The sequence below is a fragment of the Scyliorhinus canicula genome, chromosome 2 (genome assembly GCF_902713615.1).
Source record: "Scyliorhinus canicula chromosome 2, sScyCan1.1, whole genome shotgun sequence".
NCBI lineage: Eukaryota > Metazoa > Chordata > Chondrichthyes > Carcharhiniformes > Scyliorhinidae > Scyliorhinus > Scyliorhinus canicula.
In genome coordinates, this window is record NC_052147.1 from 58,042,178 (window position 1) to 58,066,683 (window position 24,506).

A 24,506-nucleotide genomic window follows, 5' to 3' on the forward strand; every position below is an offset into this window, starting at 1 on the left:
GTCAAAGTCGGGGGCGTGACCCACGGGTGGGTTGCAGGCGGGTGTCGGGAGGGTCGAGGAGCCGTCCATCGCAGCGCTTCCAATTGCGCAAATCCATGCACAACAGCCACAGCAGCCGGCTTTTAACTATGCTGGCTGCAAGCGGCCTTCCAAATGGCCACGAACATATAAAAATATTCGGCTGCACTGCACAGGCGTGCCCGATCATCATGGCACCGATGATCGGGCACACCTGCGCAGTGCGGCCGTATTTTTTTTTTATGTGGTAAAAAGGCCGCTCGCAGCCAGCATAGTCCTGCTGCTCGCTCTGCCCGGTTCGGAAGTGCTCGGTTCTTCTGAACGAAGCTAAGGCTGAGTTTTCACCCCCGGCAACTTGCACCATCGGACCCACCCGCAGAGATCCAGTGCCATGGCCTCCACCACGGAACTCGCCTGTATCTACAGCGCGCTCATCCTGCACGACGGTGAGGTCACCGTCACTGAAGACAAACTCAGTGCCCTGATTAAAACAGCTGGTGTGAGCATTGAGCCTTGCTGGCCTAGTCTGTTTGTCAAGGCATTGGCTAACATTGACATCAATAGTCTGATCTGCAATGTTGGTGTTGGTAGCAGTGCCCCAGCTGCTGCAGCAGTTGTTTCCACCGCTGCCCCTGTTGCTGCTGAAGAGAAAAGGGAAGAGGAGAAACAGGAAGAATCTGCAGGGTCTGACAATGACATGGGCTTTGGTCTCTTTGATTAAACGTGCCATCCAACAACATTGTTACAATTTACAAAAAATAAATTAAAATTGAACAGAAAAGCCGGCTGCTGCGGCTGAAGACCATGAATTTGCGCAATCAGAGACGCATAAGATTTTTAAAAAAATTCTATGTAATCTTCCTGCCTGAGGGAGACAGAGAGCAGGTCACGGCCCCCGAACGTCACCATCACGTGCTTTGGGCGCGATTGCGATTCCTCCATTTTGTCAGCAGCAAACAAGGTAAGAGAAAATGGTGGGTCGCGAAGGTCAACCGGCGTGAGCTGCGCAGGTCAGCTGACGTGGACCATGTAGGTCGGTTGGCATTGGGGCGCGAAGGTCAGCCAGCGTGGGTCGTGAAGGTCGGCCGGCGTGGGTCGTGAAGGTCGGCCGTAGCATTGCTGCCTACGGCGCTGAGGACCCGGGTTCGAATCCCGGCCCTGGGTCACTGTCTGTGAGGAGTTTGCACATTCTCCCCGTGTCTGCGTGGGTTTCACCCCCACAACCCAAAGATGTGCAGGGTAGGTGGATTGGCCATGTTAAATTGCCCCTTAATTGGAAAAAATGAATTGGATATTCTAAATTTAAAAAAAAAAAGAAAAAAAAAAGTGAAGGTCGGCCGGCGTGGGTCGCGAAGGTCGGCCGGCGTGGATCGCGAATGTCGACCGGCGTGTGTCCCGAAGGTTGGCCAGTACATAAATGGGTCCCCGGAAAAAAAGTTTGAAAAACACGACCCTCGGGGGCCTGGACTTTGAGGTTCCGGCCACACTCTCGAGCAGCACGGGTGTTGCAGTGCTGTCTGCCTCGGTTAGCGGGGCTTAAGCTACGTTGCTCACACCGAGGGGGAATCAGATGGGCTGGACAACCTGCAGGACCCCAGGCTGTGCTCCTGCCGATCCTCTTCCCTTTGGGTGTTTGGGGGGGCCCTGTGCTCCTCCATGGGATAGAGGAGCAGCTGGAGTGAAATCCAGAAGTCCCACCATTCTCTGGCACTGACACATCATGGATTCCCACCAGTGCCTGCACCATATAGGTGAAGCCCTCAGCCATAGAGGTCATGAGCTTAGCCATGGAGCAGATGTCCCCTGGTACGGAATGCACATCCTGCACAAAGGTCTCCACTGTGAACGCCACCCTCGCCATGTTGGCTTGTTGCATTGGAGTGACAGCACCATCCCCTCGGACAGAAGGTGATTGGACTCCTCCAGTCAGTCTTGCAGTCCGAGGATGGTTGGGGTCAAATCTTCCTGATTCTCATGACTGTGCCTTTGAAGTTCCAGCAGCTCTGGGATGACCAAATGCACGGGCACGTCATCGGTTTGGGGCTCAGCACTATCCAGGGCCCCAGCTTCCCTCTGAGTGCCGCTTCCCTGGGACTTTCCTACCTCCACCTGCTGTGGATCATCAGCTGTGAGGTGCTCACCAGTGAGTGACCCAGAAACCTGCCTACTAGGTAATGCCACCAAGGTGTGAGTATCCGCGCTGGTGGAGAGTGCGGGTGGCAGATGTAACACCTCTTCAATAGTTATGTCCGAGAATTCCCTCTCTGACTTGCTCAGGTCTGGTGATTCCAGGGAGCACGAGGAAGGCCTGGGCTGCCCGTCTGAATGCCCTGCAAGGGAAGGAAGGTGGCATTCGTACATCATGGGGGATAAATGATGCGACATCTTTACTCACGTGAAGCTTGATGAATGACAGTTTGTCCTTAGGGTTCTCACTTTTGCTCGCTGCCCTCACTTCTCCATCAGCGCAGGCATGGTCAGCCTCCTCCCCGGCCAATTCAAGCGCTCTATTCTCATGTGGGGTCAGGTTTGTAACTCCCACGTGACTCCAGGTGGCTGTGGCCTCTCACGCCAGTTGTGCTTGAGTTTGTCCTGTGGAAACACAGATGGGGAGAGTGTAGGCAGGAGTCCTGCCAGTTCGGATGGTTGAGGAGTGATATGCATGAGACTGGAGTGGGATCACGGATGTGAAGAGCCGAGCTATGACTGGGGGAGGCTGGAGGGGGGGGGGGGGGGGGGGGGGGGGGGGTGGTTGGTGGGCAGGGAGTAAAGAGCCTCTTCACTGAGGGAAACCCGTGAGGTGCCTGGCTGAGAAATCACCTTGGCGGTGTGAGGGGTGGGTGAGGGCATGCAGAGATGGCAGCCCTACACTGGTCACGTGAAGAAAGTCATTCATTTTATTCCTGCATGGCTGTCCTGTTCTCTTCTGGTGAGTGCTGGCATTTACCAAGTCTCCCAGGTGGGCCGCTTCCAGAATTGCAGGTATAGGACTCTCCTCCCCCACCCCCGCTGGACACCATCCAGTAGTTTGGTCAGGGCTCCCTCCATGAACCGTGGTGCAGGCTCTCGTGCTGCCATCCCTTCTCCTGGATCTGGATCAAGTGCTGACGAAGCCTGTACATGGAGCTCCCCAGTGATTGCAGTGATTCAGTTTGCCTGGGGCACGAGAATTAGTGGGAGGGCGCCAAAAGCGAGGCGTGATTCTCATGGAGTGAACTTCTTTAAGAGGTGTAAAATGGGAAATAATGGGGGACGTTAATATTCCTAATATAAACTGGCAGAGTAATAGGACGAATGCAGAGAGGAGGAAATCATCGAATCGCTACAATGCAGAAGGAGGCCATTCGGCCCATCGGGTCTGCACCAGCCCTCGGAAAGAGCACCCTACTTTTTTTTAAATTTAGAATACCCAATTATTATATTTCCAATTAGGGGGCAATTTAGCATGGGGCAATCCACCTACCTTGCATATCTTTGGGTTAAGGGGGCAAAACCCACGCAGACACAGGGAGAATGTGCAAACTCCACACGGAAATTGACCCAGTGCCGGGTCCTCAGCGCTGCAGTCCCAGCGCTAACCACTGCGCCACCGTGCTGCCCTTCAGAGCACCCTACTTTAGTCCAAGCCTTCACCCTATATCTGTAACCCATTAACCCCACCTAACGTTTTGGACACTAAGGAGCAATTTAGCCTGGCCAATCCACCTAACCTGTGCTTCTTTAGACTGTGGGAGGAAACCGGAGCACCCGGAAGAAACCCACACAGACATGGGGAGAAAGTGAAAACTCCAGACAGGCAGTCACCCGAGGCCAGAATTGAACCTGGGACCCTGGAGCTGTGAGGCAGCAGTGCTAACCACCGTATTTCTATGACTGGTCCAGATCAGTTTCTGGTCAATGGTAACCTCCATGATGTTAATGATTGTGGATTCAACTATGGTTGTCTCTTTTGTTGGAGATGGTCATTGCCTGGCACTTGTGTGCTGTGAATGTTACTTCCCACTTATTAGCTGAAACCTGAATTTTGTCAAGATCTTGCTACACATTGACATGGATTGCTTCAATATCTGAGGAGTGGCGAATGGTGATGAACATTGTGCAGTCACCAGCGATCATCTCACTTCTGACTTTATGATGGAGGGAAGGTTATTGATGAAGCAGCTGAAGATAGTTGGGCCTAGGACACTACGCTGAGGAGTTCATGCAACAATGTCCTGGGACTGAGATCATGGAGCTCTAACAACCACAACCATTTGCCTTTGTGCCAGGTATGACTCCAACCAGTGGAGAGTTTCCCCTCTGAGTCCCATTGACATCAGTCTTGCTAAGGCTCCTTAGTGCCACATTTGGTCAAATGCTGCCTTGATATCAAGGGCAGTCAGTCTCACCGTTTGCATTCAGCTCTTATGTTCATGTTTGAAGCAAGGCTGTAATAATGTCAGAAGGTGAGTGGCCCTGGTGGAACCCAAACTGAGCATCCATGAGCAGGTTATTGCTGAGTAAGTGCCGTTTGATACCAGTGTCGACCACCCCTTCCATCACTCTACTGATGATTGAGAATAGACTGATGGGGGTGGCAATTGGCCTGGTTGGATTTGACCTGTCTCTTGTGTACAGGACATATCTGCGTAATTTTCCACATTGCTGGGTAGATACCAGTGTTGTAGCTGTGGGAGAGCTGCAAGTTCTGGAGCACCGATCTTCAGTACAATTGCCAACATGTTGTCAGGGCCCATAGCCTTTGCAGTATGCTGTGCCTTCATCCATTTCTTAATACGCCATGGAGTGAATCAAATTGGCTGAAGACTGGCATCTGTGCCCGAATACACGCCAGGCACAACGCGGTAGTTAAATCGTGCCAAACAACTTTGCAGTGCATCTGAACTCTCATAAAGAGCTGAAAGAAATGATTGACCCAATTAGGTTTTTGTGGAAATTAGGTTGTTTCATGGTCACCATTACTGATGGTAGCATTTTAATTCCAGATGTGTTTAATTAACTGAACGTTAATTCCAACAACCATGGCGGGCCTTAAACTCATGTTTCTGGATTATTAGTTCTGGGCTTCTGGATTACTTGCCCGCCGACATTGCCACTATGGTGCTGCACCTGGTATAAGGGACTAAATACTGGACCTAAGGTTTATTTTCTTCATCCCATCTCTCTCTCTCTCTCTTGATTCCCTTCCCACTCCTAGAGACGCACAATGCTGATGATGCACTGATTCCATCTGTTTCTGTAGCTTATCTTTCCTGGAAACGGTTACTAACCTGAAGCTTTAGCTTGAGGGGTGTCACAGTACATTAAGCATGGCTGACCAAGAGGAACACGGTGGCGCAGTGGTTAGCATTGCTGCCTCACGTTGCCGAGGTCCCAGGTTCGATCCCGGCTCTAGGTCACTGTCCGTGTGGAGTTTGCACATTCTTCCCATGGTTGCGTGCGTTTCGCCCCCACGACCCAAAGATGTGCAGGGTAGGTGGATTGGCCACACTAAATTGCCCCTTAATTGGAAAAAAAAATGAATTGGGCACTCTAAATTTTTTTTTAAAGCATGGCTGACCAGGAGTGTCTCCCATTCTTATCCCCTGCCATAGACATATTGGACAGACTTTCAGGTTGATAATCAACCTGTTCGGCCACCGTATGAACACACCTTCTGTGACCATCAAGTCCTGGAGTGGGACTCGAACCTGGAGCTTCTGGATCAGAGGCAGGGAGACTACCCACTGCAGGGCAAGAACCAGCTCCATGGGGCTGGTTTAGCACAGGGCCAAATTGCTGGCTTTGAAAGCAGACCAAGGCAGGCCAGCACCACGGTTCAATTCCCGTACCAGCCTACCGAACAGGCGCTGGAATGTGGCAACTAGGGGCTTTTCACAGTAACTTCATTTGAAGCCTACTTGTGACAATAAGCAATTTTCATTTCATTTCCCAACCCCCATAACCACTTCACTTTATAAACCTCATTCAAATTATCTGTAAATCTATACTTCTCTGAAATATAAAGTGTCAGCTCTTTAACCCTACCTTTCTAATAATGATGCTTTAATCTGAAAATTAGGACATCCTTTCACCCATTCCAAAGTCTCAACACCACCCATTATGTAGGACCACCAAAACTGGACACAGAATTCTAAGAGAGACATTACCAATATCTTGTACAAGGGCAAAATAATCTGCCTCATCTTGTATTCAGTTTTCCTATAAATGCACCCCAATTCCTTATTTGTTATAGCTGTCAATTCACAGCATTGTTTGTGAACTTTTAAAGATATATTCAGTAGATCCTCCATATGTCTTTCTTTCTCCACCTTCTGGAATGCTTATTCCTGAAGGCTGGATGCATTTTCAGCATTAATCCTGCCCACATTCACTTTTCCAAGTAAATCATAATTTGCCAGTCACAAGCAAAATCCACCATAACATCAAGATCTGCCCAAAGCAATCAGGCATTGTCAACGCTTGCACAAATCTCAGTATTATCTGAAAATTTACAGATCATGCCCCTATCATCTGTATCAAGATCATTCATAAAAACAGTAAAAAGAAATGGTCCCAACACCAATCCCCAGGAAACACCACTCCAAGGCATCTGTGACTGTTTTCTGCCTACGGCAATCCAGTTCAATATATTACCTTTCATACCAGAGACTTTGATCGTGTAGGGAAGCCTATTGCATTGTACCTTGTCGAAAACTTTTTGGAAGTTGATGTCTACTGGGCTTTCTTTACTTTGGTGACTTCTTTGCTAAATTTAATGCTTGATCATTTTTGAAGCTATGATGGGTGTCCCTAATATGTTGCTCCTTATCGAAGCAGTCATATATTGTATCCTTAACGATTCCTCATGCATCTTTCCTATTGCTGATTTTAAACGAATTGACACATCAAACACTTATTTGTTTCCACCATCTTGTCTTCCAGTCTTTGGAAACCATCCTAGACTGCGATGAGCGATTAAAAGTACAGCCAATGGGCTTGCACAGTTAGAGTCTCATCCCCTTGACTTTTGGTGAATATCGTCCAGCCCTGCTTCCCTATCTATTTTCAGGTTCTTAATTCTATCTAAAAAAATGGGCGGGATTCTCCAAAGTCCGATGCGATATCGTAATCGCTGATTGGGCGGACGCCCAAATCGAGGCCGGTGCCGGTTTAACGCCTGTTTGCGAGTTCCCACTCCCTCCGCAATAGTGTCATCACGTCATTGCAACAGCTTGCAGCCGCAAACCCTCCCGCGATACTCCATCCCCGATGGGCTGAGTTCCAAACCACGCGGTTGACGTGTGGTCTGAGCGGTCAGGAACCCGGAGTGGTGGCTGCAGACTGTGTCCAGCGCCGCCGCACTCAGCCGGGATACGTGCCGTTGGCCAGGGGGGCTTCCATGAGGGCTGGGGTGACTGGTGGGGGATGGCCAGTGTGGTCACATTTGGCGGATTAGGTCCGCGCACGGTCGGCGCCAGTTCAACGGCGCGACCGCCGCAAGTCGTTGGCGTGCGCATGCGCAGCTAGGGACCCGTCCATTCTCTGGCCATTTTCGGCACGGGAGCCGGGAGTTTCACGCGGCGCCGCTGCTAGCCCCTCACCGGTCCCGGAATTGGTGAGGGTTCGGCGCCGCCAATTAATGCCCGCAAATTCTCTGTTTGAGCCAGCACTTAGCTGCTGTAACGGAGAATCCAGCCCAATATATTTGTCTATTGAACTTCACGGACTGGATTCTCTGGTCGACGATGCCGAAATTGCGTTCAGCGAACGGCCGGAGAATCAAAGTTCCAGACCAAATCTGGGGCGCCACTGCTTTCACGATGCTTTGCTCCCTCCAAACCGGCATACTTGATGACCTCAGGACATTGCCTGAGACCCACCGACCAATGCTCCGCCCCCAACTGGCCAAGTTCCCGATGGCATTCGTCCAATGTGGTCTCATCCATGGGGAACTCGGCGTGGCGGCTGCAGACTCATTCTAGCGTCGCCACAGTCGGGGAACGAACGATCCGCGGGTAGGGGGGAACTTTATTAGAGGCTGGGGGCACTGTAGGGGGGGTCCGGGGCGCGTGGGCCGGCCAACAAGGGGGCACTAATTCACGGGCCTTGTCCACGAACGGCCTCCGCCATGTAGCATGGCACAGCCACTGCAGGCCTACGCCGTACGCATGCGCAGCCACGGACCCAGCAATTCTTCACACCGTATCTGGATGCTCTACACTGCCGGCACACTAACCCCCAGCAAAACGGAGAATCGGTGGCTGGTTTATGCCATTTTTTCTGGCGTGAAACGCCACCCTTTGCACGCCGGCGTGGGGACATAGCCCCTGAATCAGAGAATCCAACCCCACTTGTTTTATTATCATCATTAAATTCTAACAGTTGAGATGATCTTCCAAAAATGAAGGCGAGGGGAAAGTTCTCCTTTAACATTTCCACCGTGCTCATTGAGTCTTCACAATCTCTCCTTGATCATCTTTCATACAGTCTTTGACAGTCAGAATTTTTCACACAACTATAAAATCTTTATCCATTAGTTCCACGATTGTCTGCAGTCCACTTTTCCATTATCCCTTTAACTTACTTAAATGGCACCTTAGGTTTCTTTGCTCTGATCTTCATCTTTATTTAACCCTGTTCAATTGAGTATTTAGATGTTTTTAGATTGTAGAAACATTTAGTTTACATTCCTATTTGTCTTTGTACAATAAGATGTTGAATGACATAGAAGCTATTCTGAGCTTCGCCAATTGTTTTGAGTACATGTGAGATCTGTTTGGGCCATGAATTATATACATTCTACTCCTGTCCCACATTTGACTTCCAATTAATGCCAAATTATGAGATCTAAACTACAGCGACAGTTGCATTCTTGACTTCAGAAAGAGATAATTAACCAGTATCCACCTCCTGACTACAATCCAGGCTTAAAAATTCACATGTATGAACATCAAATGAAGACAGGGTCCAACCCAACTCTGATAATCACTATTATCATAATTTACATTCGACCTTCACGCAAACAGACTGGTCATTGGGATGTACTACTAGAAGGCTGCCTAACTGAACCCTAGTACTTAGAAGAGTTGGAGGATTAAGTGTCCAGTTAGAAAATGGAGGAAGAATTAAAATGTTCATTTAAGAATTCCAAAAAACGTAAAGCAACAATCTAATAAATTACATACAATCTTCAATATACCCAAAAAATACTTTCAATTATGCACTGGGACTCGAGTTCAAATCCACCCCAATCCAACAATTCATTTCCGATAATATCAAAGGTACGTTTCTGCATTTCGTGGCCTCACTTCTGCAGAATTTTTTAAAAAATCTTGAATCATTTGATTTCAAGTGGAGGGAGAAAGAGATCTGATATTCTCAACCCTGCCTGTTAAGAAATACGGAAGTTCATTATTTGCTATGGAGTTATCAATAGTCTAGTTGTCCCCTTTCTGACTTTGAGATGAATGCACAACCAAATTCAAATTATAAAATGGAGAATTTTATTTCTTTTCTTTTTGGTTTAAAATACATTTTGAGTGCCCAATTCATTTTTTCCAAGTAAGGGGCAATTTAGAGTGGCCAATCCACCTACCCTGCACATCTTTGGGTTGTGGGGCCGAAACCCATGCAGACACGGGGAGAATGTGCAAACTCCACACGGATAATGACCCAGAGCCAGGATCGAACCTGGGACCTTGGCGCTGTGGGGCAGCAGTGGGAGAATTTTATTTCTAAAGACACAAAAAGAGAAGAGTATTGCTAATATGCCAATTCCTATTACCTATGTTTTCGAATGGTCTTTAGTAATAGATAAATGTCTTTTATAATATTTTAAAATATTTTGCCAGCAATGTTCAAGATAGTTCAGATAGTTGATTCTGAATTCCTGACACTAATTACGTTGTGCATTGCTTTTCCTTAAGTAAGCTCCTCTCTCAAAATTAAAACCTTACCTACTACCATTCAATCTAGTGCATTTTTACCCATCATAAAAATTCTCTTTAATTTTCATGTATTTTAATATTGTTATTGAGTAATTTAGTTTACCCTCAAATGAACGTGAGCAACTTTGGTGCCTATCCACAAATGTGTTTTACCGTATGCAATGAGCTGGCAGAGAAACCAGCTCACACATCGGTTAAACAAAATCATGCAGACTAGAATTCATTTATAGTTATATTCCTTCAAATGCTATTTTCTCCTAAACAAAATTAGTTTGATGGAATTTATTTTGCCAATTGTTATGCGGGATGAGCAAAAACTTGACTCTAAATGGGGTAGAATCATAGAGTCCCTACAGTGCAGAAGTGGGCCATTCAGCCCATCGTGTCTGCACCAACCCTTTGAAAGAGCACTGCAGAAAAGCCCACTGCCCTGTCCTATCCGAATAATCTCTTAACCTAACGTACACATCTTTGGACACTCGGGGGCAATTTAGCATAGCCAATCCACCTAACCTGCAGTTCTTTGGACTGTGGGGCGAAATCGGGATACCCAGAGGAAATCCACACAGACACAGGGAGAAAGTGCAAACACCTTGCAGATAATTACCCAAGGCAGAATTGAACCTGGGTCCCTGGCACTGTCAGGCAGCGGTGCTAACCACTGTGCCACCATGCCTCTCAGGGTGAAGCTGATCTAAAGCAGTCTGTGACCTCATCAGTTTGTTTTCCTAATTGCACCAAGTAGCATATGGATAAAACTTCCATTTTATCTCCTCTTCTTCTCCCTCTGATGAAAGGCATGTGTAATGCTTGACAGTTACTGGCAGTCATCCAGTATCTTTCTTGGTGAGCCCGCAATGAGTGTTAGCATACAATCTGATTTTGGGGGTGGGAGGGGGGAGTAATTAGGCATCACAACTGAACCTGAACCTTATTGTACCCAAATTCATTTTCCACCCAGATTCACCAGAAAACAATCAATATGACCATTTTTTCCTGCTCTAATCCACAAGACCAAGCATTGATGGCAATAGTCCAATGTCATGTTGGTTGAAACTAGTTAATTGGACCTGGCACTTCTGGACATCATGGCACCACATTACACCATATTGTGAAGAGAGGTGTTTGTATTCGTGAAGCAATGATTTTAAATAGCATTATCTCACCAACTTTTGGCCAATGACAATTCCTTTGTCATAAGATTGCCCTCTGAAAAAGCAATGCACAGCAATACCATATTTATCCTCAATTTTCATGCAAATTAAGGAGGCAATTGAATGAAAATAATATTACAATATTTATCCAGCTAGATCATTTCTAAGGACCCGCCTGTTAATTCTACTTTTTTAAATAACTGCAGGAATAACCTCCAAAATGGTAACATTTTAGTGTGAACATCATTACACATCAAGAATAAGTGCGCTGGCAGTCACTGTGTCCACATCAACAATTCTTACCAACACAAAACTGAATACCACTCAAACACTTGTACAGAGTGATTGCAAGTCATTGAACAAATCTTACAATTCAATTAGAAAGTAACGTTTTTGACCCTCCTCACTACATTTCTATTTTGAGATAACTTGAGTATCTACTACTATTCTCTATAAAGTTATACTGTGTACATAAGTTGTATCATCCATATATTCTTACAATGCTTTTTATAATCTGCATACATTTGCATCAATAACTATTTGTATTTATATAGTGCCATTAAAATAATAAAACATCCAAGGCACTTCACAGAGGCATTAGGAAGCAAATTATGACACCAAGTCTCATTAGGAGATATGACCAAAAGCTTGGTGAAAGGGTTTGAGGTATGCCTAAGAGGAGAAATGTCAGGTAGCAAGATGAAGGGGTTTAGCTTGGGAATTCCAGAGCTTAGGGTCTAGGCAGCTGCAGGCATGGCCACCAATTGTGTAACAATTAAAACCAGGGGTGATCACTTCGAGGAGTGCAAATATCTCTCCCTCAATACCAGCAAAACTAAAGAGCTAGTCATTGACTTCAGGAAGCAAAGTACTGTACAGCCTGGTATGGCAACTGCTTGGCCCAGGACCGCAAGAAACTTCAGAGAGTCGTGAACACCGCCCAGTCCATCATACGAACCTGCCTCCCATCCATTGACTCCATCAACACCTCCCGCTGCCTGGGGAAAGCAGGCAGCATAATCAAAGATCCCTCCCACCCGGCTTACTCACTCTTCCAACTTCTTCCATCGGGCAGGAGATGCAGAAGTCTGAGAACACGCACAGACTCACATTCTTCCCCACTGTCACCAGACTCCTAAATGACCTTCTTATGGACTGACCTCATTAACACTACACCCTGTATGCTTCATCTGATGTTGGTGCTTATGTAGTTACATTACATATCTTGTGTTGCCCTATTATGTATTTTCTTTTATTCCCTTTTCTTCCCATGTACTTAATGATTTGTTGAGCTGCTCGCAGAAAAATACTTTTCACTGTACTTTGGTACACGTGACAATAAACAAATCCAATCCAATCTTGAAGGCTGAAGGCCTGGACAAAGATAGAGAGGGTGCAAAGGATTTGAAGACAAAGATGAGAATGTTAAAATCAAAGTGTTGCTTAACCAGCAGTCAATGCAGCTCAGGGGTGATTGTAAAATGGGATTTGATGTGAGTTATGACTTAGCAACAGAGTTTTGAATGACCTCAAGTTTATGAAGGGATAGGACGTGGGAAGCCAGGAATGGATTAGAATGGTCAGATCTGGAAGTAACAAAGGCATGAGAATCTTTCCAGTAATTTTTCCATTGAAGATGTTAAGTAGTTATTGTGAATAGTCCTCTGCATCACAAGTCCATCGTTCTCCAATATTAGACGACTTTTCATTAGGGGCTGGTTTAGCTCACTGCGCTAAATCGCTGGCTTTTAAAGCAGACCAAGCAGGCCAGCAGCACGGTTCGATTCCCGTACCAGCCTCCCCGGACAGGCGCCGGAATGTGGCGACTAGGAGCTTTTCACAGTAACTTCATTGAAGCCTACTCGTGACAATAAGCGATTTTCATTTCATTTTTCATTTCATTGCCATGATGAAAGAACAGCCATTTATCATAAAAGAGAGTGAAACTTTTATGTTTGAAGTTCACCTCCAGCCATCCACTATTATCCTATAAAAATTTTTTTAACAGGAATTAAGTGTCAAAAGACAAAATGGTGCTTATTTTCTTTAAAATGGCTCATTTATTTACTGACTCATAAATATGCATCTCATCAACTCACACATACTTTCCTAATCCATTTCTTAACCAAAGTGAATAATCGCAGGCATTCCTAATCAATCGAATGGATTTGGATTCACCAAACTAGAGATTTTTAAATAACAACTAACAAAGCTAAACATTTTATAGGGACTGCGGTATTCATTTTTGGTTTATAATATATGTATCATCAGCGCTTCGTGAAACATCACTGGAAATTACCTGTGCTTAACATCTTGTATGCTGTCACAATTGCAAAGTGCTAACAAATGAATACGGTTTAGAATTTGATCATGCTTGACACAGTGGGTCTATTATAATAATGACTGGTGAAAACAGCTGCCTCCAGATAATGAAAATATATATTTTAATAATTGTAGAGTACCCAATTCTTTTTTTCCAATTAAGGGGCAATTTAGCATGGCCAATCCACCTACCTTGCACATCGTTTTGGGTTCTGGGGGTGAGACCCCACACACACATGGAGAGGATGTGGAAATTCCACATGGACAGTGACCCGGGGCCAGGATCAAACCCGGGTACTCGGCGCCGTGAGGCAGCAATGCTAACCACTGCGCCACTGTGCTTCCCCTGATAATGAGAATAATATGTTCAAGAATAATTCTGACTACTTTTGCATTTTATATGACCGTCGCATTGCAACTGGCAGCCTCAAATCTGTATGAGTTGTATTATGACACAATTGCGAAAACTCCAGCCCAGATGAAATGTGGTTATAAGCATTTGCAGGGCTCCTGATAGTTAAAAAAACAAAATGGTGAGAGAGGGAAGGTTGAAGTGCCAATATCAGCTGATTGTTAAATTACTGCAGGTAGATTTGAAATGTGTTCTAAAGGTCCCTGGTACCTCTGTGGACGGTTTTTAATAATAATAACAATCTTTTATTATCACACGTAGGCTTACATTAACACTGCAATGAAGTTACCTTGGAAAGCCCCAAGTCGCCACATTCCAGCGCCTGTTCGGGTACACGGAGGGAGAATTCAGAATGTCGAAATCACCTAACAGCACGTCTTTCAGGACTTGTGGGAGGAAACCGGGGCACCCGGAGGAAACCCACGCACACACGGGGGAACGTGCAGACTCTGCAGACAGTGTCCCAAACCGGGAATCGAACCTGGGGCCCCGGCGCTGTGAAGCAACAGTGCTAATCACTGTGCTACTCCGATCTTTTACTCCTGATTTGGCATCAAGTTGGAGTTAGTTACCAGGCCTAACATTACATGTTAGCATCCAGCACTGACTCTAAGGTTGTTGTCCAAACGCACTAAACTTAAAAATTAACGTCTTAAGGCCCGATGTTAAGCAAAGGAAAATGAAGATAAATTTATGGGGAATATAATTTTACAAAGAAAGGAAGAATTAAAGAGAATTGGTGGCATTTGAATGCATTCATTAACCAGACTTCTCAACTTTAACATCTGCAAGATCTCAGTGATATCTGATCAAATGTATCTTTAATTCATGTACAGAATTGTAGTGTGCAGTTTCACCTTTCACCTTAGTTGTCCTTATCGCTCAATCTAAACTCAAGCCCAAATCGTACCAGTGTACATTAAAATAAAATAAAGAATACTGCGAATCAAAGCATTTGATTGAATTCTGCCTTTGAGGTCAACGGACAGCACAAGAAGGGATTGCAAGTGAGTTAGGAGTTTCTCTGCTTCAATGCAGCTCATGAATTCTTTATTGGAAATGTAGCAGTTTTAACAGGGATGCTCTTGTTTGTGTTTGAATGAAGTTCCAATCTTGGAATTACTTGCACATTATATTACACGAAAGTGATTTGTTGTTTATTGTTCATTAATTACGCAAATGAAGTTATACGTGATAAGAGTCGCACGCACGCGAAAAGTCAGCTCAATTTCAATGCGCCCTTGCAAGATTGTGCATTTTACGCGATATTGAACAAATATTTCCCTGCAAAACCCTACTGTGATTTGAAATGAACCAGCTTTCTGCATGTTGGAGCCTGTTGAATGGAATCAAATTGGAACAAAGGCACGATTTGGAAACTGAAATGACTGAACAAAATAATGATTTGATTTCGGTGCACATGGCTCCGTGAGCAAGACTTGAAAAAGAGACTGGTGCAGATACATTCTAACGAAGGCCAAAGCTGAAATACCAAAAGTGTAATGTTACAATCAGTTAATAGCTTCAAACGTTTGCTTATGGCGCTAAGAAGTCTAGAGAGGTATGCACATATGCAGGAAGGCTGTCGCTTCATTTCCTGAAGCGTTTTAATAAATGTGTGCTTGTTTTCCGTGTAGCTGGGAGAATTGAGTGTTGGGGTAATGAGCTACCAGACAATTACCATTCCTGATTTAGTAATGGTAGGGCGATGTTATCTGAATGAAGCGTATCAGTTGAAATGTGTGTAATTGCACTGTCAAACAGCTGAAAAGCACTCCCCTTCAGCTTATTGGCACTTCAAAATGAAATTCTTTCTCCGGCATGGTTATGCCTGATATGCAGGACGTTAAAGAGAAAGCAGCAGGTCGCCCGCCTTCGGGCCTTAAGAGATAGGAGAACGATGGCTGGGCAGAAGGGAGAATGGGAAGAAATGATTTTCCTTTTCGGTCGCTTTAAAAAAAAAACTGGCATCAGTAACCTGTGGGAGCTGACTTCAAATAAAAGGCTACCTTCCTCTCGCAGGACAGCGGGGAGAGATGAGGATGGGCAATGTGCGTTTCAGTTTGAGTGGCCCTCGTGTGCTGGGGACTCTTTGCGGAGGGGGGAGGGGGGGGGTGAATGTTTTGGGAGAAGGTGATGTCAATATAATTGTATAAATATGGAAGGCACCAAGGAAAATGGGCCATGTTCGAAGGTCGGCATTGCAAAAGAAGAAAAAGCTTCAGTCAGATTCAACTGGAACCGAATTTGACACAGGAATCAACTCCCACCTCCACTCATTTTCCAAATCCCGTGAAAATGATTTCGCTCTTGTTGATTTTTTTATCCCCCACCCCAGACAGAAATTTTGGGAAGCAAGATGCACTCTCCCGGCATTATCAGCCTGGGACCCGCTTGTTGCCAGCAAGCCTGCAGAATGATTTAAACCTGGTCTTGGGGATTAAAATGTGCAATCTGGTATTTGGTGGGGGTAATTTTCCTTGTCTAGAGACATTCCATAGCCGTTCATCTACAAACAAAAAAGGTTCGCCGAATTCATCCCATAAAAGAGCGATCAGACCACACACAAACTTTGAAAACCAGGAACATTTGAACATAGGAAAAGGCGTCTTTCTGCCTTATTGTATTTTTGATGCAACCCCCCAGTCTCAAGCCTGCAGGCGTGTTCTAGGCCCAACCCATTTAAATCAAAGGCTAACATTCGAATTCCTTTTAAACGCTACGGTATATAATGTATTATAATCGCAAATGTTAAAATTACACTATGTTTTTTTTTAAAGTCCACGTATAATTCTGATGCCTCGTGACAAAACAGTAAAGGGACAAGCTTGGCGTACAATTATATACCGCTTCCATTCATTAAAAAAACAACGAACACAGTCACTTGTGTAGAGAGAGAGACCCCAAGATAGAGCCAGACTACTTAATGGCGAAAATAAAGTTCCTAAACATTGCAGATTTGAAAGTCGACCCCCACCCCTCTCCCATGCTATACAGTTGAAGAGATATGATGTGGAACGAAAGCAAATGTTTCCTGAGGGAATGCAATCATCCAATCCTTTTTTAAAAAGATTTATTCAAGTTGGCCACAGTTGAAGACTGAGAGGGCCGTGAGTAAATTGCGTGAGGGAGCATGGATGGCTTTGCCTGAGGGTCTGATCTGCTCTCTCCACCTGCACACACTCCAGGGAGCGCAGGCTTAGGCAACTCTTGGAGTTGGCTTTTTTTCGTGTGTGTGTGTGTGTGGGGGGGGGGGGGGGGGGGGGTATAGTTTGAAAGCCTGCTTAGAATCCTTTTGGGCCCTAGCAGTCTGCATTTCAACATCTCCAAAAAATTAAGCCTAACATGCAGCCTTGATTAACATCTGCTAACCCTCCCGCTACCTTCCTAATATCCCTTTGACAATGATTTGCTTGGAGGCAAATTTCTTACAGTTTTAGGGATGGGGGGGGGGGGGGGTGGAGTGGAGAGGACACAATTGAAAAGATAGAAATTCTAAAACAGTAACCCCCACCCAGTGACACACAACGCTGTCACTGGGAAACGATTTCAGCAAGTTAACGTTTAATGGCGGGAGAAATTCGGTTTCATTTGAAGGTTTAGGTACCAGAGCCAGCGCTTTTCAACAGGAATCTGACCCATGGCGTGGCCCAAGGAGATTTCTGATCGGTTTGAAGGTATTCCTGCCACAGGCTCTGAAATGCCAGTGACATGAATGACAACAGGTATTATAGCAGTTAAAGCAGATCGAGTCGTCTGGATGTGAGATCCCCCCCCCTCCCCCCTCATGTCTTTTTCAAGGTGATTCTCTCCCTCTTCCACCACCACCACCCCCCCCCCAAGTCTTTTTCAAGGTGATTCTCTCCCTCTTCCACCACCCAACCCCCCCCCCCCAAGCTATTCACTGGACAGCCGTTTCCCAGCGCACCGAAGTCACCTATTCACATCCATTAGCACAAGAAGTGGATTTGTTGCTAGGCCTTCCTACATGTTAAACCCCCGTTCACACCTTTTATAAATCGACTTCCCAACAAAGGATCGTCAAATGCTTAAACCGCTTCCTTGAAACTAAAAAGGAGGAACTCATTAAGTAGTTCAGTTTAGATTTCTAATTCTGCACAAACTTACACACTGAATTCAACTCTGAAAAGGGTGAAAAAATAATAAATAATACACTTAATGAACATTTATGAACATTTTTTTCTATATTCCAATTTAAACATATACATACTAATATACAGTTAACAAGGACGTTGTACAGAAATTTATTTTACGTTTAAAATGACTCATTTTTATTTTCCTTTTATATGTAGTTATAAATATATTTTGTCAAAATATATGATCATATGGTCAACATTTGCACATAAGTCATAAATAATGTAATGGTGAACGCCTGTTTCGAATAGTGTCCAGACATTATATATATAAAAAAAGTCAATTCTCATTAGTTCACTCAGCGGCACCCACATCCCTCCACCACCATCTCCTGATAGTTTTTCAGCACAACTTTGTCATACTCGTCCAAGTAAAGCATTGAGATGGGGCTGAGTTCTGTGGGGACGCAGCAAGCCTTGGGGATGTTGGAGTTCACCGAATTGACGAGTGTTTGCACGATGGCGTGGTTCGTCGAGTTCAGGTGGTCCGCCAGCGGGAAGGGGCAGTCCCCGTGGCAGTAAAAAGCTTGGTAACCGGGCGGCGCGACGATCCAGTCGTTCCAGCCCACGTCGCTGAAATCCACGTACAGGGAGTGCCTCCTGCAGTGCGATTTGTTCTTCTTGCGCCTCTGCCCCTTGCTGCTCCGTTTCACCCTCCGCGTGAGAGCGTGTCCCTTGCCGTCGTGGCTGAAAGTTACAAGTAAAGGCCTGAGCTGGGACCAGTCGGCGGCGTGCCTTTGGTGCAGCGACCTGCTAATCCGGACGTGCCGCCTCTTGGTGGTCTCGTTTAGGTGGATCACCTCGACGGCCAGGCCGTGGTTGGGCTCTCTCTGCATGGTCCACCTCAGCACCGCCGGGCTCACGTCAAAGCTCTCCCAGCGCGTCCTGTTCTGGTGCACCAGCCTGGTGTCGAGGAGCCTGCTGATCAGCTCGCCCTTCTCGCTGGGGGCTCTCATGATCTCGTAAACGTTGATGCGATGGAACCCGTCCTCCTCCCGGCTCCAAACGCTGTCGATCTGCTCCCGGTACAGCCGCAGCTCCGCAGAAGAGAGCACCTCGTTCTCGGGCACCACGCTGATATTAAAGACAAAGCGAAGCTGGGTGTCTTCCCTCTGCCCTGGCATCAGCTCCAAGTGTTCTGTTACGCAACAGAAAGGAGAGACAACCCTTAAAAACTGGATTCGCCCACGGAAAATATAAAATGCCTTTGGACCAAAACAAAATACCCTGAATTTGATATAAAAAAAACAAACTGAGACGAGACCTACTTTACAAAACTGGCCCTCGACTTAAAAAAAAACTTGCATGAGTACCAGAGGAATTAATGTAACTCACACACGCTGAACACTCAGCTGCGAATGGCGGTTAGATTCAGAAAATATTTTTGTCACCTGCCAAAACAACCCTTCCTGCCCCTCTCAATATTTACACTGAAACATGAATTCTAAACAGGGCGAGTTGGAGTAGTCTATATGACTCCTTGTGTGTCCTGCAGCCACCGATGGATGCCAAATAAGCTTTTAATTTAAACACATTGAATGCATGCATTCCATGTTTTAAAATTGCATGTATCCCTCGCACGCTGCCCCAAAGAATAACAGCGATACACCCCGTAACTCTTTAAAAAGTAGAACTGAACGAATAAATGCATTTACGTTAATCTCCCGCCATGTTCTGCTAGTATTGCTCCGGCTATCATTGACTGCCTGTAATCAATACAATCATCTCAATGATTCTGCAGGTCCAGTACCTTCGTGGTGAAAGCTCCTCACGGTGTTGGCCCGGCTCGTGGATCTTTCAGGATACTCGAAGCTAATGTCGTGGGTGACCTCGTCCCCGGACTGCAGCCTGTAGAGATCCAGCATGTACTGGGGCACGACCGCAGACTTGCTGGGCTGCGGGCGACTCTGCAGCCCGAACATGTTGAGTAAAGTGGCCTCGAATTCGCGTAGCAGTTCATGGTTTTGCGGAGAGCGACGTCCACCCGCCTGGTTTTGCTCAGCGAACTTTTTCCTCCCTTCCTCTGGTATCAGACTAGCATTACCTCCCAGTAAGACTTGGCATAATAAAATTACCATCAGCATTCGGTTACCAGGAATCATGGTGTCTCTGCGGAGCAAAACAAGCAACAACAACAACAACAAAAAACGAATCAGAATTACAAGTAATCTTCAATCAACGCCCCAGAGAGAGCGCACGACACAGAGAAAGAGAGTGAGAGAAGAGGTATAATTACTTGGTCTCACTCGGTTTACAGCTAAATAGCCCATAATCAGGCAGATAGCACCATTCTGTTACTCTTTTGTGTTTTCACTATTTCAGTAATTATCTTAGACTGGATTCTTTGAAAGCAACAAGTCTAAAATCCTGCAACGGGCAGCTCCCCAAACGGTCTCATGATCTTTTGAGAAATATAGAGAACAAATAAGACAAATTGTTCGTGCAGAGTTTTTATTTTAAATGTGTTCACATTTCCACATTGACTACTTTGCTAGCTTGGAGTTTGAGGGTGCAACACTTCCTTAATTGCTTCTTGACAAGTGTAAATTCCAGACCCCCCCCCCCCCCCCCCCCATACTCTCACCCAACCCTGATGTAGCGAATGATCGCATGTACATGTTAAGAGAGGAATTAAATGAACGGTTAAAACACGCACACACATTGCAACAATATGCAAACAGGAGTATGAAATCCCTACCAATCTATTACAAAGGTATAAAAAGGTCTACTCACTGACAGAAAACAAGGCAGATGAAAACAGTCCATGATTCTTGACAGCCGATCTTGGACAAGTTCTTGAAAAGCTCAGGGACTCTAGAGCTTGGCTGCTCGGCTACGTATTATCAAATCCCTCCTGGAACAACATTTGAATATAATGAGCAGAGTCTCCCTTTCCTCTCGGCGACGTCAGCCAGCCCCGCCCCATCTGTCAATCATCCACCCGCTCCGCCCCCACGGTCACACATCCGAACTGGACACGCCCCGCCTGTCAATCATCCACCCGACCCGCCCCCCACGGTCACTCATCCCAACTGGACCCGCCCTATCTGTCAGTCAACCACACCGGCCCCGCCCACTACCAGCAATAATTGAAACTGGAGCCGCCCTATCTGTCAATCATCCACACCGGCCCCGACCCCCTGCTGCCACATCCTAACCAGACCCGCCCCATCTGTCAATCAACAACACCGGCCCCGCCTTCTACTGTGACAACAGAACCTGACCCGCCCCATCTTCCAATCAATCACACACACCGGCCCCGCCCCCTACTGTCACATCCTAACGGAATCCGCCCCATCTGTCAATCATCCAGCCTCCACGGTCACTCATCCTAACTGGACCCGCCCTATCTGTCAGTCAACCACACTGGCCCCGCCCCCTATATGCAATCATTCAAATCCGCCCCGCCCCGTCTGTCAATCATCCACACCGGCCCCGCCCTCTACTGTCACATCCTAACCTGACCCTCCCCATCTGCCAATCAACCACACCGGTCCCGCCCCCTACTAACCAGATCCCCCATCTGTCAATCAGCCACAGCTGCCCCGCCCCCACGGTCACTCATCCTCGCCGGCCCCGCCCCAACTGACAATCATCCCAACAAGGCTCCGCCCCCTACTGTCATATCCTCATCGGGCCCGCCCCAAATGCCAAAAATCCTCACAAAGGACCCCGACCCCACTGCCATTCATCTTTATTCATCCTCACCGGCCGCCTTCCCATCTGCCAATCATCCACAGGGCCCCGCCCCATTTGCCAATCATCCACTCCGGACCCGCCCCCTCTGTCAGTGATTCTCGCCGCCCCGCCTCCGTTCCAGCATTCTTTCTCCCACCTGTCTCGCACCAGGCGGCGCCCTCCCCCACTATTATAATACCAAGCCCCGCCCCCTCCAAGCTACAGTGCGGGAGGGGTTTCAGCCCGACTGCCTGTCAATCAATGTCGGGTACAGCGCCCAGGGCTGGAGTAACAGGGGAGGGGATAGCGGCGAGTATGAATAGTGCTCACACAAACGCATGCAGTTGCAGTGCTGCAGGCGGGCACACACCGCGACCACATAGAATTACATAAGATGCCGCGTGAGTTCCACCCAACCTGAGCCTACATAGTATATGTTTAATAAACATTTAGTAGAAACAGAGAATGGTGCAAATTCTCAGCAGATCATAATGCTCCTCGCTCCGACTCACCCCCCTCACACGGGACAACATTCACTGCCGGATCGCTGTGTACCTTTTAGTACATTTCACACAGCAGGCTAATCGAGCAATTTGATATCAGATTGTTATGAAGCGCAGCACCCAGGGAATCGGCAGCACCGAATTTCTCAAACGTAGGTTTACCAACTGCAGCGAAACATTTCGTTGATTTCCCGAAAATAGCCCCTCAGCAGCATGTTTCGTGTGCACCAAATGCAGCCAACAATCGGCACCTCCCACGAGGGGAAGCCGTTAAGGTTCTTTAATGGGCACACGATATTAGCAACTCAGGTATCGTCGGTGCAGGATCCCACAAACAGGCACTGCCTGAAATTGCACACAGCGTTATTCCTACAACTCCACAGCAAAACACAGAAGTCCCAACTGCCCCGACACCCATGTTCACTAAAGAGCTCCAAAAAGGCACGCATGGTTTACACAACCTCTCCCCAAATTCATCCCCAAGAAAGGCAATACATATAACACAAAAGTTTCATGGATGCCACAGGCAATAACAAAGCAAACGTCAGCGCATTTCTGCTTCCAGGTAAGGCATGAAAATGACTCATTGGTTCACCGATGTTTACAGAAGCTATCTCACTGACCTCACAGACACGAGAGTACAACTTGCCAGACATCGCCGGGCCGACGTCTCGATCAATTCTGTCCTGCATGCTCATCAACTCAAGTGCACCCCAGAATGAAGCAGGGACTCTCATACCTAGTCGCGTGAGAATCCCTTTAAGTTGTCGCCAAAAAACTTTTTACACAACAAAAAAACCTTAACACAAAAGTTGTCTCCTTGTCTCAAGAAGCGAGCCGAGCGCTGCATCTTGGAGCAGACGATCAGCCAATTGATACCCAAAACGCCGTCAACTTTGATAAATGCATGCGGACTGTGCCCACTATAAAGTGAATTCTGCAAAGACGATACCATTAGCGCCCTCGCATTTTTCTTTTGAAATGGAACACATGTAATTACAATAATAGGCAGCCAGCATATAGCTGAAAGAACCCTTGTCAATCCATATTCATTAATTCTCGGGGTTGCAAGCTTTAACCCATCTATCTCAGCATTAGCACGTATATGGTGCACAATAATGGTCCCAATCACAGTTAAAGACAACTCACCATGGATTTATCGCAGGCAGATATTCCAAAATAATCGCACCTAATTCACCTGCATTCTCCCGCTCGGTGTATCGTGACAACATCATTTGGTCCAATAAATTCAACTGATCGGGAAGCGGCGCTGGCTGGGGGCGCTAGCGGGGAAGAGGTGGACAGCCAAAAGCCCATATTAGATCCATTTTTAAAAGCTGGGGCAGTCAGTCAACCCGATGTGGCAAAATATGTGGGCGCCCAGTTCATGCAATTTGTTGGAAAGTATGTACGTCATTGTGGCATTTTAACCCGAGTTCATAAAGCCTCACTTACGCCATCTCCGTAATCTTTTCACTTCCTTCTTAGCTGCTCGGCAATATTTGTTCATCCAGCAAGACGGAGATCAGCGTGTCAACACCGTCTATACACATAGACACGTATGGTGTAGCCTATTCCCCACTTTTCTTTGAGACGGTTAAACCAGTGGCGCTTTTACCGGCTTCCTTGTCAACAGCACGTTAACCCATGGCTCGGGAAGATGTGTATTTTATTCAGAATCCCCATATATGAGCTCTTCCGGAGCGACAGAAAGTTCCCACAAGCAAAATAAAAGTACATTGGGCGGAGAGGGGGGGGGGGGGGGGGGGGCAAGGTAGTCACATAGACAAATCACAGGGACAGAATAAAGTTAAAAGCAGTATGTATGGTGGAAGTGTCGGGAAGAATTTGCTCAGGACCAGGATTAGAGGGCAGTGTCATTCAGGTGGAAGTCTGGTTTGAGGCGAGATGGAATTTTTTTTGCAAATAAGAGGTCACGGTGTTAAGTTTGCGGAATATCTACATTAGTTTTTTTTAAATAAAAAGTTGTTTTCTTTTAAGTAAAAGCTACAGAGCGTGGACAAAAGAGTTGTCAACTATTTCCACCAACATGCTCGCACGTTTGAACATAGGTCACCTTTACGCGGTCATTCCTAGCGCTAGTCAAGGAAGACAATGGTGAATCCTTTATTTTCAAAATTGGGTGTTAAGGATGGGGGGGGGGGGGGGCGGTGAGGGTGAAGTAAACATCCTGTCGATGGGCATGACGTTTGAACAGTATTCCTTCAATGAACTTCCCGTTTCTGCTGGACCGAATCTTAAACATATTTGCCTATCGTTATTTAAACTGTTTTTTAAATCTTTATCCAATCCCTCGAAATATTAGGTGCAAGTTT

General features: G+C 46.4%; 2 protein-coding genes across 3 annotated transcripts; one reads left to right on the forward strand and one right to left on the reverse strand.

Moving 5' to 3' along the window:
• Nucleotides 1–409: 409 nt before the first annotated feature.
• Nucleotides 410–739, forward strand: LOC119962372 (60S acidic ribosomal protein P1-like). Its single transcript, XM_038790339.1, has one exon. It carries the CDS (start codon nt 410–412, stop codon nt 737–739), a length of 330 nt encoding a protein of 109 aa, XP_038646267.1.
• Nucleotides 740–17,929: 17,190 nt separating this feature from the next.
• Nucleotides 17,930–23,511, reverse strand: bmp4 (bone morphogenetic protein 4). Of its 2 annotated transcripts, none has more exons than XM_038779098.1 (4): nt 23,320–23,511; nt 20,727–20,843; nt 19,740–20,098; nt 17,930–19,127 (listed from the first exon to the last, which is right to left on the reverse strand). In XM_038779098.1, exons 2-4 carry the CDS (start codon nt 20,753–20,755, stop codon nt 18,289–18,291), a joined length of 1,227 nt encoding a protein of 408 aa, XP_038635026.1. In that variant the 5' UTR covers nt 20,756–20,843; nt 23,320–23,511; the 3' UTR covers nt 17,930–18,288. The 2 variants fall into 2 exon arrangements, with proteins under 2 accessions (XP_038635026.1, XP_038635034.1); XM_038779106.1 differs by having other exon boundaries at nt 20,723–20,843; nt 23,320–23,503.
• Nucleotides 23,512–24,506: the final 995 nt, after the last annotated feature.